The sequence below is a fragment of the Mercenaria mercenaria genome, chromosome 1 (assembly GCF_021730395.1).
Source record: "Mercenaria mercenaria strain notata chromosome 1, MADL_Memer_1, whole genome shotgun sequence".
In the NCBI taxonomy this organism is placed as follows: Eukaryota; Metazoa; Mollusca; class Bivalvia; order Venerida; family Veneridae; genus Mercenaria; species Mercenaria mercenaria.
In genome coordinates, this window is record NC_069361.1 from 4880860 (window position 1) to 4900085 (window position 19226).

The 19226-nt window shown below is 34.9% G+C and overlaps 2 protein-coding genes across 2 annotated transcripts in view; one reads left to right on the plus strand and one right to left on the minus strand.

Annotated features, from left to right (window-relative positions):
• The first annotated feature begins 238 nt into the window (after positions 1 to 238).
• Positions 239 to 8190, plus strand: LOC123542440 (uncharacterized). Its single transcript, XM_053534660.1, has 2 exons — positions 239 to 418; positions 5460 to 8190. The coding sequence occupies exon 2, from the start codon at positions 5575 to 5577 to the stop codon at positions 7063 to 7065; it is 1491 nt and encodes a 496-aa protein (XP_053390635.1). The 5' UTR covers positions 239 to 418; positions 5460 to 5574; the 3' UTR covers positions 7066 to 8190.
• Positions 8191 to 13542: 5352 nt separating this feature from the next.
• Positions 13543 to 19226, minus strand: part of LOC128555611 (glutamate receptor ionotropic, kainate 3-like) — a 50459-nt gene continuing 44775 nt past the window's right edge. The window contains exons 5-7 of the mRNA XM_053538422.1: positions 18948 to 19113; positions 17021 to 17609; positions 13543 to 16638 (exon numbers count right to left, since the gene is read on the minus strand). Of these exons, the coding sequence (XP_053394397.1) occupies positions 16519 to 16638; positions 17021 to 17609; positions 18948 to 19113 (875 nt within the window). The 3' untranslated portion in view covers positions 13543 to 16518. The remainder of the gene's footprint in view (positions 16639 to 17020; positions 17610 to 18947; positions 19114 to 19226) is intronic.

Consider the following 19226-nt stretch of genomic DNA (forward strand, 5'->3'; position numbering starts at 1 on the left):
TGAAATCTTATCTCGCAAATGTACTGGATCTCTTTTCAAAGACCCAAAATATCACCTTTTTTCACTATGAGGATACACTAGCGCAAATTGGTTTAAATTCTTGTTTTACAAACCTACCGGCACAACAAAATTGCTTAAAACTGGAACAGGAAATAAATTTTAGTACTAACATGCAATTTACGTAGCGAACGCCATTTTTCATAAGCTTACTGATGAGTAGTGAGTAATGTTTGAAATAGTAGCAAGTGGATCTTGTATTGTTATATATACGCTTTTCAAGAGGATATTTTGTTGAAACATACTACTATTGAAAGTTTTACTTAAATTTAGTAGTGTTATGTGTTCTGGTGCTAATGAATTATAGAGTGTATTCAATTTATTACAAGACGGTCTTGGAGTGCGGCGACACTCGAATGTGGTAAATATTTCTTACGTGGTCTGAACTATTGGATGTATCAGAAACATGCGAGATATATAATATCATTTCATGGAAAAAATAATGTTATACGACAATATATAAAAGCATGTTTTCTTAATACAGCCAGCTAAAATAAGGAAACGATAGATATATTCTATAAAATTTTGGCTAAAATGTAATATTAATATTCTATACCCAGTCATATATCGAACAGAATCTCCAGAAAGCGGATTTGAAAATCACCACATCTATTAAAAAAAAGTTTGAGGTGAGCCGTATCGTATTTGTCTATTATGATGTCTCACTTACTGTGGCGTATTTTGATTATCAAAAATATATGATATGAAAACATGTCATGTAAGAACAATATATGTGTATGTTGTCTTTTTGTTAGCGTTTCTTTCCTCTTTCTCCTCACTATCCCTATTACCCCCATCGCCTCATCCCATCCCTTTCCCTTGCATTTACGCTTTGTTGCATTTGCTGCCTCTTTCCTTTTACCATGAGTAAGTTATCGTGCCCATCATAATTTTGTCCGCCCGCCGTCCTTGGACGGTGCCCGGCTGTTGTTATTTTTTCCTGCTTGTGTGCGTGCGTGCGTGTGTTTGTGTGTGTGTTTCATGGGCGATGCCCCATATTTCTTACGTTTGTGCGTGCGTGCGTGCGTGCACAACCCGTCTTCAATATTTTTCCGTTATAGCTTTTTTTGTTGTGGGCCTACTTTGCAATGAAAGTCTCTGTGGCTGAGCTTTTGGTTTCAGTGCTTCCGGGAAATCTACCCTTACCTTTTATCTTTTACGAGACAAAATCATAAATATATCCTATTTACATAAGGAAGAAATTATTTTTTTCTGAAATGTATGAGCACTCAGATACAGTGGAGCTTGCGATAAATTTCCGTGCAATTTTGATTGTAAACGTTTTTGAAACGGATCTGAAACATTTCCCGTTTCCCGTTTCACTAACGGTATCTAAGTGAAAGCCACATCGGGAAAGCTTGGTGAGCGTTCCCAATAAGTGGATTTATTACCAAAAGCAAAAACCACCCATGCCGCCGTCTAAATGTGCTCATGTTTACTTTTTACGGCACAGGGACATACATCCGGTATGACGAGATACCGGAAAGGGCTTAACATTATAGGAAAGGGTCTACCACAAGTTTACTATTGAATATTATTGAAATATGTCTTCATATTTCATTTAGCTATTTAAAAAAGAAAATAAATTATAAAAAATAAAGAATTATCAATCTGATATATTTTAAGAATAATAAACAAGATATGAGTTGGTGCATGAAATTATCTAAAACGGTCTGTCATATGTTTGTTTTTTGTGTGATTTATTTGATTATTTCGTCATAATTGCATTAAACAATTGAAAATAAATGATGAACAAACGTTTCTATTTTCGATTTTAAATGAATTACATACAAGATATAAATCAGCGATCGAAAACGGTTGAATATCAGAAAGGTACTGTAATATATTTATTATTGGGAATTATTTAAATATTTATTCATATTTCATTTATAAATAAACATAATATTTTTCTGTTTTCAAATAAATTAAATACACATCTGCCTAATCTATGCGTCATAAAAAAGATGCTTCCCATTAGTCGTGATGATTGAGTTTGACTGGAATATCACACCCCATCGATGAAGTCCGCCCGCTTAGCTCAGTAGGGAGAGCGTTGGTCTACTGATCGCGGGGTCGCGAGTTCGATCCCCGGGCGGGGCGTATGTTCTCCGTGACGATTTGATAAAAGACATTATGTCTGAAATCATTCGTCCTTCACCTCTGATAATTCATGTAGGGAAGTTGGCAGTTACTTACGGAGAACAGGTTTGTACTTGTACAGAATCCAGGAATACTGGTTAGGTTAACTGCCCGCCGTTACATGACTGAAATGCTGTTGAAAAACAGCGTTAAACCCAAAACAAAAACAAACACCCTATCGATTATAGCCATTAACTGGTATAAAAGGTAAAGGTCTTGTTTATTATAGTGTCACCCCTATTGAAAGGGCCAGCCAATTTGACTTATGAGACACCTTTTGTTATGCGTACCAATTACCTCCCAACTTCTACCACTATGCCAGGCGCCAGGCGGATAGAAATCGGTAACCATTCATTTAACAAGCTCGCGGCTCACGAACCGGCCATTTCGGAATGAGTCCCATGACAAACATCCCGCGGACGAACGCTCCCCATGGGGCTCGAACCTTCGACCTCCCGATCCCGAGGCGGACGCCTTAACCACTGGGCCACGGTGACCGGTATATTTGTAAGTACACAAAATTGGCATGCGACAAATTTTTGTCGCACAATTTTATTATACCCTTTGACTTTTAAACAGCTGACCGCCTTAATTAAATTAGTTGTTTCCTTTAAAGAATCTCGCTTGATACTATGAGTATAAAGTTGTTTAGATTCTTACTATACAAAAAAACAAAGGATTATGTGTGCTCCGTTTGCGCGGACTGCATTTTCTGTAAGGTAAGCGCATTTAAATATTTTTTTGCAATAAATATGACTTGAATTTTCTGACACAATTACCCATATCATTTGAAAGTGAAAAAAAAACAGATAAATTTGGAATAATATATTATTTTTACACAAACAAATACAAACGTATTCCTGTATACTGTACAAATGCAAGGTTTTATTTCATTCCTCCCCGCCGTTAAATAACTGGAATACTGTTGATAGACGGCGTTAAACCCAAAACAAACAAAAACAAATTTCATTTCTCCTCTTTTCTCAGACATTCATATCAACAAAATATGACTAGTCTTTTTCCAAATCACCCACGTCTCTACTACTTGCATTAATTTATCGGAAAAGAAAACCGCTTCGACATCTTCCATTCCATAAGTAACGCTTTTTTATAAAGTCCTTTCAAGATGAGCTGTTGTAAGCTTATTTATAGTCGCTACCGGTAACCCGTATGGGCGACTCCTCCAGAAGACGGTTAGTAATTTTAGTGGGAGGATAGAAGATACAGAAGACGCTTCAATTCCAGAAACTCCCTTGTTCTTTAGCGTGCCAGGCGTAAAGTACCCATACATGGGACTCTTATCCCAATGGTAGAAAATGTTATTTAGGAGGAGCGGGGGCTGGTTTCGTAGTCAGTGTTACCACTAGACCACTGTGTCCGCTCTAAGATAACAATGTAGATTCGTTTTAGCTGATTGGCCGTGTTCGCAGGTAAAATGTGCGTATTTCGTCAATGTAAGCTACGAGCCATGGTGTTAGCATTTAAAAAACGGCATCAAAATGGGTGTTGGAAGTAACAGTTTAATTCAATTTCTTCAATTAAATAGTTTATTTGGCAAAACATATACAATGTTCACCGCCAATACTGTATGGCGGTGTTAAACAATTACAAAGAATGTGAGAAAAGCATAACTATACATGTAAAGACATACAGGTGATAGGTATGAATTATAATACAAGTACACAGTTGAAATCAACCTCTTATAGCAAACGCTTGATAAATATACTTTGCTAACTTATTAATAATACCACTGTTACAATTCTTAAGAAAGTTTTAAACTTATTCAATTTAGGCCAATGACAATAATACTTTGGTAGACAGGTATTTCGTAAATCTCTATAAAATTGACACTAACAGAAAGTGATATTGTATTCATGTTACACGTTGTACATAATCTAAGATTTCTGTCTGTATTTCTTTGACTTCCTTCTTCTATAAGTAGACTGTGAGCTGAACATCTGAATCTAGACAATGCATTTCTGTAATTAGCATATGACAAGTCGGTTTTAAACATACACTATATTTTAAGTTTAGATATCTTTCTAAGGTCTGAAAACCACTGCTGTAAATACTGAATTGCGCAATTGACACTGATACATTATTCCATAAATATGAAAAGCCTGTGTCATCTGATAGCTTTTTAACATTTTTAGACTATTTATTCGTAAAACACGTAAATTGAATAATTTATGCATAATAGAGTCTGTATTTTTTATGATTTAAAACCAATATACAATTCTAACCTTTCAAATAACACCAATGGAAACCCATCCAAATGCACCATATACTGTAGCGTTAGTTTTTTCTTGTCTAACTTGTAAAGTTTTCATATGTAACCTTTCAATATCCGGGGCTTTATGAAAGCCTCAAACTTCACATACATAGTTTACAATTGAAGCAATCATTGAATCAAACAACTTAACTTTCACAGATACATCGAAAAAAAAAACATAATTAGTTAAGAGAAAATAAAGCTTTCATTGCCTGTTGAGATAAAGAATTCTAAGACTGATAATAACAACCACTAGAAGACAAAGTTACTCCAAGATATGTAAATTATGTTACAATATTTAGTTTATGGTTATTATAAACATAACTTCAATGTTTTCAAGTCTATTACTCTTTTTAAATACCATTACAACAGTCTAATCTATATTAACACTTATTCCCCAATTATTAAGTTATTTAAGACGCGTTGAAGGCCTTCTAGAATACTACATTAAAATATAAACAGGGTCTATAGCAGTATCATATATATATATTGAGACATATCATCTATAAAAATAAACAGGAATAGCAGATGTGACAAAGACTCGGCTTGCTTAACTCCCTTAGTACTGTTAAAATTTTCAGTATAATCACCATTTACTCGTAAATGAAAAAAAAAAAATATCACACTTGTGTGATGAAAGTCAGAGAATGTCGTGGACACTAAAGAAATAGTGTATGTTTACGAGTTCTTCAGAACATTCATTGTTAAGACACTAACGCAAAACATATTTTGTTAATATTTTAAACGTTACCATAAATACATTCCCAAAAGTATGCGGACGTTTAAACAAATTTTAAATTACATATAGAAATATCAGTACAAAATAATTTCAGTCATCTTATACTTTTATCCAATTTAAGACGACACTTCATTTTAAAAAAGTCACTAAATCGCATAAACGTTTAGTATTTTTTAAACTTTCAAGGAACATACAACGACACCACTGTTTAGTCATTTTTTTTTCTAAATTTTAAAATGCTTTTTCTTTCAGGATTGTTCAATGGTTCCATGAACGTGAATCAGTGGGCTCCACATCTAGACAGCAGTTTTAAAGTCTTATATAATTCTTGAGCTGCATTCCGTTCCGTGTCTCAAGCTATTGTAAGATGGAAATTTATCAGCTGATAACTAGATATGAATTATTGAATGGAAAGAAATGGTTACCAAATTCCTTTTATAACGAAGCCCTTGACAAACTCGGCTATACAAAGGCGCTTTTGGAGGAAAGGGTCAAAATATATGACAATGCAGCCGAATGTTTGACCTGGGTAAAGAATAGAAACTATGCAGAAAAAATAAATGTTATTGTTCCAGGAAGTCGTGGTGAAGGGATGGCAGTTTCATGGAAAAGTGATTTAGATATGATGCTTGTTCAGCCAGCAGTTAAATGTTTTGAAATTTATCCGACAGATTCCAAAGCAGTTGAAAACTGCGAAGCAACTTTTGAACTTGATTTAGATGATGTTCCCGAAGGATATACAAAATTAAATTTAAAACATGTTAAATGGTCCAGAGAATATAGAAATCTCACATCTAGAATTATGGTTTCATTGACGGAAAACGATTATTTGAAAAATGGCCAAAGACTGATTGAAGCGGCAGAGTATGGTCGCAAACATGTTAAAGTAGAAGGTTGGCTCAGCAAAAATCACCGATTCGATGATGTAACCGGACCTGCACAGCCACGCCTATTTCCACTTCCATTTACTAACAATTATTTGTCTATAGACTATGTCCAAGCATTTCCCTGTGCGTACCCATCGCTATTAGACGATTGGAGTAAACGACAGAGACAAAATATCTGGCCTAGTTCAGATGACCTGAATGCAGTAAAAGAAACAGATGTATTTGTTGTATCTGTTGGGCTGTCCGGCAGTAAAGAGGAGAACTTGCAATGGAGAATTTCTTTAACACTTGCAGAGAGATCGCTGGTACGCTCATTCAATGACACGCAGATAAAGGTGTATGCAGCAATGAAAATGCTGGTGAAACATGAACTGAAACAAATATGTGCTAATATCACTTCATACATAGTGAAAAATGTTATCTTCTGGGTGTTTGAAAAGAGATCGGGCACCTTTCACAGACACGAATTCGTTGAGATTTTATTGGAGACACTGATATATTTGAAAGATTGTATAGCTTTGGGATGCCTTCCAAATTACATGATGCCGTCTAGGAATTTGCTACGAGGAAAGGTATCACAAGAGGAAGCATACAATTTGAAAGAGCATCTCAGTATTTTGATTACAGAAGATTCAACTGTTCTACTTCGTTGCCCTTTGGTATACAAAATGGCAGAACTATCGATTGATGCTCTTAAAGAAAGGCTGTTGTTTAGGGAACTGTCGGACAAGTTATTTCTTGCAGTCTATGCTGTACCACCGCATATATTTGGCAAAATTGAACATTTACTTCATTTGGCACAGAACCACGATGAATTTATTCAGACGTATGTTAAACATGCGTTACCAGTAATAAGAGAGACAAATCCCTTCGGTGTATTCACTCTTTTGAAAACAATGGCGGACGAGGAAATCAAAAGTCGAATGTTTAAAGGATTTGAGCGTGGCTATGATAACATTTGGATGGATTAAGAACTATAATAGATAAATAAGACAATTCATACATTTGAGAAAACTCTGCAGACCCAGTCGAACAAAACGTTTGTCGTTTACACACATGCCACCATTACATGGTAGTTAAAGATAACTGTGTTGTATATATGTAAACAGAGTTCAAACAGATGTGACATAGTAAGCATGTTTCTACTTATACTGTGAATTTGAAAGTAACTAAGGAGAATAGTTATTGTAAAACAATACGGATATTGCTTCCCGTTCGGTTTACTCAAGAAAGGGAAATGAGAGTAAGAATAGCTTAAATGTGTTTTTCTTACAATAGCGTATATTTGTTGTATCTGTTGGGCTGTCCGGCAGTAAAGAGGAGAATTTGCAACGGAGAATTTCTTTAACACTTGCAGAGAGATCGCTGGTACGCTCATTCAATGACACGCAGATAAAGGTGTATGCAGCAATGAAAATGCTGGTGAAACATGAACTGAAACAAATATGTGCTAATATCACTTCATACATAGTGAAAAATGTTATCTTCTGGGTGTTTGAAAAGAGATCGGGCACATTTCACAGACACGAATTCGTTGAGATTTTATTGGAGACACTGATATATTTGAAAGATTGTATAGCTTTGGGATGCCTTCCAAATTACATGATGCCGTCTAGGAATTTGCTACGAGGAAAGGTATCACAAGAGGAAGCATACAATTTGAAAGAGCATCTCAGTATTTTGATTACAGAAGATTCAACTGTTCTACTTCGTTGCCCTTGGTATACAAAATGGCAGACCTATCGATTGATGCTCTTAAAGAAAGGCTGTTGTTTAGGGAACTGTCGGACAAGTTATTTCTTGCAGTCTATGCTGTACCACCGCATATATTTGGCAAAATTGAACATTTGCTTCATTTGGCACAGAACCACGATGAATTTATTCAGACGTATGTTAAACATGCGTTACCAGTAATAAGAGAGACAAATCCCTTCGGTGTATTCACTCTTTTGAAAACAATGGCGGACGAGGAAATCAAAGTCGAATGTTTAAAGGATTTGAGCGTGGTTATGATAACATTTGGATGGATTAAGAGCTATAATAGATAAATAAGACAATTCATACATTTGAGAAAACTCTGCAGACCCAGTCGAACAAAACGTTTGTCGTTTACACACATGCCACCATTACATGGTAGTTAAAGATAATGTGTTGTATATAAGTAAGACAATTCAAAAGATGTGCATAGTAAGCTGTTTCTACTTATACTGTGAATTGAAAGTAACTAAGGGAATAGTTATTGTAAAACAATACGGATATTGCTTCCCGTTCGGTTTACTCAAGAAAGGGAAATGAGAGTAAGAATAGCTTAAATGTGTTTTTCTTACAATAGCGAGAGGATATTTTCGTCCTCTAAATCTAATAGAAGGTAGTGCGTCCGTAATGACAATCAAAGGATTATCACACGTTTGCATATTCTCCTTAGGCATGTTGGCATTTTCCGAGTTAAAGAAGCTCAAGGCACACTTGAATTTTCGTAAAATCCGGAAAATGCGGACATGACAAACGGATAATATGTAATTAGCCGATTGTCACTTCGAGTTCATTACATAAGGAGGCGTAAGAGATAATGGTGTTTTCGGATATTATAGGTTCTACTGAAGATATTTAAATCAATATTCAACAAAGACACGATCTACATTCGTACTAGAGTAATGTTATGTGTCTTAAAATAATGAAAAATAATTTTAAAAATACTTCTGAAAAAAATGTATATCGAAAGCTGGCTATAATTGTTATTTTACAAATTTGTAAGACTCTGGGTCATGGCAAGTTTCAAAATTTATTAAAAGAGGAAGAGTATCAGACACCTCGCATGCCTTGTGTTCAGCCCATTTAAAATTGGACGCTACACTTTTCATTTTATGATAGGCAATTATCGCATTCCACATGGACTGAGTTCTTTTGATAATTGTGGTCTGTGCTGTTTTGTTTGACCATTTATGGCGTGTCTCCAGATGCTCCCTCTCCAGCAAAGGTATTCAGTACATGCGTAAATGGTAGGTTAGAGTTTCTACAAATTTAATCGAGAATGTTATTGTTTTGAATATACTCCCTTTGTTATTGTGTTTATTAGTGGTCACCCGATTCTTGTTTGGAGGTGTGAAAGGTATGTAGGCTTGTTTTGTCTGTCCTTATTTCTGCCTGTACGCATTTAAGGAATGAATTCGGGGTATCTTTTAACAAAAAGAAACAAAAACACGTACACCTTCCATATTTTATATGATGTCTAAGTTTTGTGTTATTTCCAGTTGCCATTTTCTTAATGCAAGACGTTCTCCCTTTTCTCTTCGAACTTCTTCTTTTAAAGATAATGGGCTACTGTGGCCGAGTGGTAAAGATCACATTCTTCATGTGAGGAAGCTATTCAGCTGGCTTACAGAAGGTCGGCGCTTCTACCCAGGCGCCCAACCATGATAAAATAATGCACAGAGGGGCACCTGGCGTCTTCCTCCACCACCAAAGCTTGAAAGTTGACAGGTGACCTATAATTGTATCAGTGCGACGTTAAATACTCGCCCCTTCTTCCCCCACCCCCTCCCACCAAATAAAGATACTTTTCTTTTGCATTTTATAAATAATCTGGGTTATTTGAACATTTACTTTTTCTAAATTAGCAGGTGTTGTTTTCCTTTTCCTTCTTCTTCTATAGTTCTACTTGACTGTTTTGTGACAACGTTTGTATAATTGTCCTGAAAAATACTAGGACACCATCATCTTTCAACTTTTATATTAATCTACGACATCTTGATCATAGATATTTAAAACACACGCACAAACACACACGCGCACACACAAATAGCTTTAGTTAACGATAAAATGGCAGGAAACACTATTTGTCACACTATGATAATGAGATTTTTTAATTAACCAACGAGTTTTTCTTTTTGCGGGTTTACAAGCTGTTTGTCCATAATGTTACATCTCTTTTTACATTGTTTGGATGTATCTTTATCAAGTAGAGTTATGCATAACTTACATTAACGTTTATCACATATTGGGGCCTCCTTGGCCGAGGTCGGTGACTTCGAATCACTTACCCCTCACCGATGTGGGTTCGAGACCTACTAGAGGCGTTAAATTCTTCATGTGAGGAAGCCACTAAGCTGGCTTACAAAAGGTCGGTGGTGTTTTGCAATTTAGCTAGTGATTTTTCTTCTGTTTGTTTCTATAAATTTAAACATGTTATATGTCATAATATCAATAATAATAAAGTCGCGACCATTTCCCATCTAGCTCTAAATGACGTCGTCGTGCAACGACTTCATAGATATAGATCTAGTGAATCTCATAAAATATCATCATGTATATTCTACCTTTGTCGTAACTGTTTTATTTCGATGTAAATGAGATGTGAAACCAGGATTTGTAGTCCTGTTTGGCGCCATATAACCTATACTGTGTTGGTGCGCCGTAAAACCCAAATAAATAAATACATAAATATTGTCGTAACTGGTCTTAAGTTGGTCCTTGCATCAAGACCTAGGCAGCCACATGTCTTTGGCAGCCGATTGGTTCAATTCCTTTTGTGGGCTGCTCAATATAGGCCTGGCTGTATATTTTTTTGTAATTGAGAGGTTGCGATTTTGTAGGTTCAAAAAGCATCTCGTGCGACGAAAATCAGAACAGAAATAAATATTCACAGAAAAGTTGTGTGTAAATATACAAGATATGTATCAGTTAAAGACTATTTGATAGTCTTTGACAAACGCTGAATATTATGTATACATGTGAAATTTAATTCACATTTTACGTGCGCATATGTGCATGATATCGCTATCTCTCTATTATAGTAGTCGCAACTTGACCGCGATGGTTGACCTTCAGCTGATTATTCATATTGATTATTTCATTGTAGAAATAAAGGTTGATGAGGGGATCTATATATATTTATATGGAAATAGTTTGTATACAGTGCAGTATCAAAGTATGTATACTTACATTTGATCAGTTAAAACTTTCCAATACACTAATTTATAATTACACAAATTTATATTTACAATATCTCATGCAGCTGGTGTTTTACGTACACTCCTTTTCAATAATAGGTTGCGCCTCATTATGTATTATAATACAAAGGTCAACCATCGGGGTCAAGTTGCATCCACTATTTATTTTTTTTTGTACTAAGCATACTGCCTGCTGTTTATAATAGGTTCTTCCATCACCTATAAAACAATTATCAGTTAAGGATCGCTGTACGATTTAAAATAGAATTGATTAGACGACCTAGCACTTCTTTCGTCAAATAGCATAATTATATACATTCATATTTTCTTGTTTTGATTTCTGTATAACTGTGTCACATCAGATTGGTGTGCCAACACCGTGGGCAATTTATCGTATAGCCTAACGTCTGGTTAGAAAATACAATAACTATTTTAACATGTATTCACTCTTTGACCACCGATTCAAACACCTAACATCTTGATTTTCGATTTCCATATTACACATGTATCTTCCTTTCAAAAATAATTATAAATCAAATGTACAAGGTACGTGTAATAGAACGACTCATTAACAATTTTTTATTTTAAATTTCCCTTATTTAGATACGGATGCCCTTATTTAGAAACGGGTGTCCTTATTTAGATATGGATGTCCTTATTTAGATACGGATGTCTTTATTTTGATACGGATGTCCTTATTTAGATACGGATGTCTTTATTTTGATACGGATGTCCTTATTTAGATACGGGTGTCCCCTGTGCAATCTTATCAAGTTTATAAATTTTTAAGAGCGAGGTGTCATGCTTAAAACCGCATTCAACGTTATGAACAAACTCCTGTAGAAGAACTACCGTTATCAGCAACTGCAGAAAAAAATACTTTCGTAATTCAGTAATTCATAGCCCGATTCCGGTACAATTTCAAATAGCTTAAAGGCACTGACCACCAGCTTGTATGACAACAAAAACGATTTGTTTTAGATATCAGAAATATTATTGCTATATTTCTTAAAAAGACATTGAAACTTAATTACTGACAGATTATCAGTTATGGAAACATAAGAATTAGTTGTTTATACTTATTGTTCCATTCAAAATTGAAAGATGTTTGTAACGAGAAACCGGAGGTAAACTGCCTTAACTATAAAGCTTTTTTATTTAATGGACGTGAGGTACGTATTCCGTCAAGACCGCAAGAATATGTTTATTGCCGCGGCGACTGGATTCGATTCCCGACTCGGGAATTTTTTTATTTTCTTGATTTGGCATTTTTAAGGGCACTGACCTCCAGATTTAGCTAAAAAATAATCTTTCTTTCAAATTAAAGTTTGGTCATATTATGAACATTAGAATATGAATTTTTGTTTCTAAAATATTTTAAAAGTTCCAAATCAAGAAAAAAGATGACCGCGTCGGGAATCGAACCCGGACCATTTTCCCGTTGCTGTAACCAATAGCGCTAAAGCTGAAGTAGCGAATAATGACTTCTAAATATAGATATTTATAATCAAGACAGTTTACCTGGAGAAACGCTTTTCGGTTTTCATCGTAAAAAGTAGTAAAAACAGCAAATTCACATGTGTTCCCGTAACATAAAAGGCATGGAGTACATGCATAAATGTCTCAATTTTTAAAATCTGCGGTAAGATCTTTTTCAAGCATAACACGTAAACAAGCAAACTAATAGCATACTGGGTTTGGCGGAGTCTGTTCATCCGAAATAGGAATGACGGAATCCCCTTATTTCTCCTGGCACCGGCTTAAGCGGATTTATGATATGATGAGATTTATTAGTCCCAAAAGACCAGAAGATTTGTCATAATTCCTAATACACATTATGGTTTACATACCGTGCCTTTAGTTGACCATTTCGTGTATGAGAGATTCACTTGTCGGGAGTTACTTTTTATCTATACTTAAGAAATAATGTGTTGAAAATCGTGTTTAAAACTTATTACACAAAATATAGGTTATACGTCCGCGGAATAATTTTAGGGGATCCGCTGTAAGAAATTACTTCACCGTGAAATGTGCAGAGGATCAGAGTTACGTATGGGATGTGCAGAGGTATACAATTGGTAAGAACGGACGGAAATAAAGAAAATGAAACGATTGCTCGGTACCAGTCATGACAATACTATCACTTGTCCCAGATACCCTTCTGCAGTTAGTTGAAGAAATAAATGTCTATTGTTTTTGTCTCAGAACAAGAAGTAATTTGATGTATGTAGCTGTATTTCTCAATCATTTTCGAGTGGGGTTACAGATGACGATGCGCTATGTCTTTTATACTTGTACCTTTCCGTGACCTTAAAGTATGGTTCAAAACAATTCAACACCGTCTTGCGAAAAATATGCTTTAGCATTTATACATTACAATACAGGGGAGTGCGTTTTACTGTAATATTTTCCCAAGTCAGTCAGAGCTATCCACAAGCATTCTTAATAATACAGTCATGAATGTATAAGATAGCTAAAATAAATCAAACAATAACACTGTAAAGATTGGAATCATTGTATTTATTAAAAACTTGTGGCATTGCTGCATTAATTGTTCGCGTATGTTTCTAGTTTACTTTACATGAACCATGACAACAATTCAGCCACTCATTTGATATGAAAGGTTAATACAACACACGTGTGTGAAACGAGTACTTACAATTATATTGCAAAAAAAAAACATATTCACGGTTTAAAACGCTCTTAAACTTCAAAAATAATGAAAATGATAAAAAACGAAGGCTTTTAAAAAAGAGCGTAGACTTTTTCTCAGATTTAAATCTAATATACTTTAATGAATCAAACCAAGAAACACATCACTCTCCACTTGCTTTAATGCAATCTTACATAGATATTGTCATACAGCTGAAGTTATTCCCCTTGAAAACAGTTACGTCATCGGCCTCGTGAATTCAGCAACATGATTTCATTAATTTTGCATTATTTGTGTAAAATTCCTTGAGAAGTCTCGATAAGCATTTCATAAGAAATATCCTGTTGTTCTTTTAAAACACGGTGAGGAGCCTGTCTTTATTCGAGGCGTCATGGACTATAACCGGTGTTATTCTCCCTAGATAGTGATTCATTCCCATCTGTTAATCGTCAGTACAAAATGTACCTAATTTAGGATTTGGTGATGACCAAATATTCATTGATAAATTAAATTCTGTAGCCAAAATCTGTACAGAATTTTGTATCTGCGGTCTGATGACGAAATAACGTGTACTTAAAACAGTAATATACACTTACTTCTAACATAATTTTCTTTCCGCTTAAAACGTTCAAATGACGGTATACTGTCGGTGCATGTCTCACCTGGATGAGTAGCTACACTTTGGCCAAATAGTTCACTATCAGTGGGAACAACCAAGCTAATTTATATCATCGCAGAGAAAAATGCTACTGCAACGTGAACAGAAGTGCTATACCTATCTGCGGAAATTTTGTAAAAAGTTAGTGATCAAATATCACAAAGCTGATAGTTGCAATGATATATCTTACAGTACTGTATGTAAAACAGGTGGCTTTTGACAGGGAAGGTCTTCGCTACTTTCAAAAGCCTTCGCAAAAAAAACCAACATTTTGTGAATACCTAAACAACCATGCAATGATAAAGTTTAAACAAGATTTAATGAAACAGGTAAACATTAACATCCAAACGATATGTCAGGTAAAACGTTTCGTTTTAATGTGGCACTTTTAGTTATATGTTGGATACCAGTAATTATTTGTCCTAAGCTGACCAATGCCTCAAAATGAGTATTGAAACTGAACAGTTTCTTGTAAGGAAGCTGTACATTGTGACTACGAAATTCATTGGAAATAGTTTTTCTTTCATGATATATGTCATAGTTATGCTTTACCTGACTTATTTTGTAACATATGGTAATTTCATTACCTCTGTGTAAACAAAATAAAACATGCAAAAATATTTATGTATGTTCAGAGAAGTAGTTTCAAAAATAAACAGCAACATACATTCTTCTATTAACTAAATATCTTAATTAAGAAAATAAATACAATGTCGTCTACAGAGAAAAATAATATTGTTAACAAATTAACACAACAAAGCCAATACTTTGCTTTCGTAATCAAAACATTAACATTGCTTCAAAACACATTGTAAAATGGTAAAATATTTTTCCTAGAAATTATGGAGGGTAGGAATACAAAACAATGAACAATAACCATGTAAGTATTAGCAAGGACACAAAAAAACCTAATAAAATTGTGCTGTACAATTAAAGTCATTTATGTCTTTGTTTAGTTAACGAAACAATGCCAGTCATAACGAGTATTCATCAAAAAATATGCTGTCAGAGACCTTTCGTCATATTTCTATACAAATGAAGAAAATTTTTAAAATGTATATGTATATTTATGTCCTTCATTATTGGAGGAAAATAAAAAAATGTATACTTCTTAATTATTCATGCATATTTCTATATGTTTTTACGTATTTGCCAATGGACGCCTGCTCAGATTTCTAAAGCTTCTCACCGCCTCATATTTGACAGAATATTTAAAGTTTAAAATGACGGGAGCTTGTAAAATTATCAAAATAATTGCAGGAGAAGCGCTATGTAAGCTGCTGTTGTTCTGCTGAATGAAAGCTAAATGAAAACAGTCTGAGAACAGTACGTTCGTTTCTAGTTAGCATGTAAGTTGCCCAAAAGCTTGCACATCAGAGAAAATAGCAGTGAAAACACGATTGCTTGTTCATCTCATCAGATGATGCTTGGTATAATTTCGGCCCCTTGCATATATATATGATATACATATATATGCTGCTAAATTGTGCGCATAAAACTATATTGATACTTGATTCAGCTTACATGACTAAATAGCAAATAAACATGTTAAATCAAGTACTTTCTTGATAAAGTGTACTACTTCCTTTTGATGTTTTAATTCATTTTGCCAAAATTATAATATTAATGTAGAATGAATTGATATACGTTTTCAAATGGTCGAAGACATAAAATGCACGACATAACATCTCTATCGCTCTATCTGATGGGGTCATATCTTTACAAGTTAGCACATAAACAATTATGCACCGGAAACAGCTCTTCACAAACTGTGACATAATTAGATTAATAAAATACCTAGATGGGATCACTTCAACTCTCCCTCACACACCATTCACTGGGCTATCTTCAACAGTTTCAGCTCCATTCCATGCTGACACCAAATTTTGTATTTTAGGAACAATTCAAAAATCAGGGGAAAAAGGAATTCCATAACTATACTGAAACATGCCCTTCTGATGGGTAGATATGCTGCAATAGGTGTAAACATTAATGTGAAACCAATGCATGTATTTGATACTGCTTATGTCAATTGTCAAGGACATAAATCCTTGATTTGTCTTGTGTTGAAACGCGTATCCACATTCTTTTACGACTCCACAATATTCAACAGTTCTGTTATCGTGCCTGATTGATAATCTAAGAAAAAGCACCTTATCGCCCTTTACACTTGTGTTGCCCCACCTTTCTTGCTGTCCTGGTTGAGCAGACGATCACCAGATTCTGCTTCATACACTTTGCTGTTACGGTTACTGATAGGTTCTACTTCATCTTCGTCAACACGCTGAAAATAGCAACATAGTTTCATGTGAGTAATTCTGCTGAATCGAGAAAATCTGTGGATTGTTTATAGTGTTGTTGACACTTTTAATGCTAGATCAGCTGAAACAACCAGTACAACCAGGACCGGGTGTATTTTAATAAATAGCGCTTAGAAATTATATTGGGTGTGTTGCATACCTTTGAAATGATCTAGTTTAATTTAAAGATTGCGATTCATTTAATCAATTAAATAAAATGAAGAGAAAACAAACGCTTACATAATTATACAGTATGAATGTTATATGTACAACTTTGTTATAAGTACACGAGTGATTGAGCTGGGTCTAAAACATCTAAAACTTCCCCGATGTTTTCAAGTGAATATTATTATATATCATTCTTACCGTTTCTGCCCATTTGTAAATACATATTTCAATTATAGCAATCAGTCCTCCCAGAACGATTCCAGCTACGATAATAAGAAGCGCTGATGAAAATGTTCCTAAATCAAGTGCATTAAATGGCGGAGTTTGCAAATGCACCTCGTCATCCATTTGATAGACTGTCTCTTTACACTGAGAACTAAACCAGTTATGCTCTATAGCACCTAGTTTTCCTGAATGGTGCAGTTTCAGTAAAGCTAAATCTATAGCCTCTTTCAACGTGAATCCTTTCTTCATCCCGAAAGCCTGATGACTAGTGATAACATTTCCGCGGACCATATAAAGATCACATGGTTCTTTGTTTGTGATATATTTTGCTGTTGGTGACTCAAGAATTAAAGCATAGTCCGAGTACGATCTCTGCCGCAAGTAGCTCTCTAATTCGTCCAAAGTGTTTGGAATATCGCCTGATTCATTATGAAACATCCAGTCTTTTACAATTTTGTCATATATTTTCTTATCTGTGATAGATTTGGAAGTTTTGTATCTAACCTCTGTTGCTCCATATGGAAGGATTCCTACCCTTATTTCATCATTGGCAGCAAGATCTCTGTACGAAACAAAATATTTGAATTATTAAGTGATAAAAGCATGAAATGATATATAAGAGCAAAATTGTAGTAGTATCAATTCTATTTGAAAAAGAATTGAATTGTAAATATGGCGCTCAACACAAAGGTTTATATATCGTAATTTCAAATGACATGAAACTCCTTAAGGGCACACACATTCTCTTATGGCTTTTGTTCACGAATACAATGCGCTAAAAATGTCAGTGTGGGGAATCACGTGATTTAAAATGATGACGTGCACGGAAAAATGGCTGATACTTTCTCTCTAATTGGGTTATTATAACAGTACCGCGATCTATGATGCTGTTTTCGGTTCGAATGTGATCCGTCCCTGCACAGTCCACAAGAGCCGGATACAAAATCCAAAATCTAGCTACTGTTGTTACTACCCTTTTATTATATACCTCCACTGTTTTGTTTGTTGTATTGTTATCGAATGAAATCTCAAATGTGTGTAGAGTTTAGAACAGAAATAAGTGGAGTTTTTGTGTGCGTTTTTCATAGAACAGCGTCAGGTCATGCATATTAAATGAAAGTAGTTGAGCAATATACAATACAAAAGGTAAAATACTGATTTTTTCTGCCAGTTCAAATTTACTTGTGAAATACAAGTTGTGGTTTTGAGCTAATGTATATAGTTATATAATAAACCCTTACAAATTATAATTTTATAACAGATTGGCACTAAAGGCCTCCTGATGCAAGTCCTATGGTGGGATATTTCATATCGCTATAGCCTTATTCATCTGGCTTATCGGAATGACTTATGTTGTGATTTGATATTTTATAGTTGTCGTCCCTCTAACGGGAAAGCAACACGCTGTCTAGAAACGTCCTATTACTTGGACTAGTCACTATACAGCTAGCATTATAAATGTACAAGATTTTTCAATTGCTTACCCACACAAGGTCTCATACAACATTTTTAGTATATAATACTAAAATACTTTCAGAACTCAAAAGTGTTCTCAGAAAATAACAAAACATGGAGGGCATTACGGCCACTAGAGATAATGGGAAGGTAAGGGGCATATAATAGGCTATATAACAATATCTAAATCAACATTTTCCAACGTAAAATACCTTTATTTTCCTACCGATGTGAGAGAAATGTCGGCCATTTTCCCGTGCACACCGTCATTCAAATTCACGTGAGTCCCCACACTGAATGTCACAGAGAACAAACCTAGCCCGACAACTACAATGCAAGTATTTACAATAAAAGGAAAACAGACATGTACTTCTGTCGTTCCTTTGTATTTCGAGCGTACTTGTCACCGGCATATCTATTATCAATGATACATCTTTATACTAACCTGAAGCTTCTAATTTTGGAATATCCTTTAATGGCAAATGGTGCCGGAGCTGATCGGAGGTAGTTTGTTAGACTGGCAGTGTAAGACAGGAGAAGGACGACAGTAAACGACCACCAAGCAACAACCACTACTCGAGCACCAACCGAACGAGGCGCACGCACATAACCTAAAATTAAAGTATCAACATCATGAATTTGTTTGCAAAAACTGCTTTACAGATAGCCTGAACTCAAATAATTTCTCAAATATTTTCCAATTGATGACAAATACTTGAAAAAA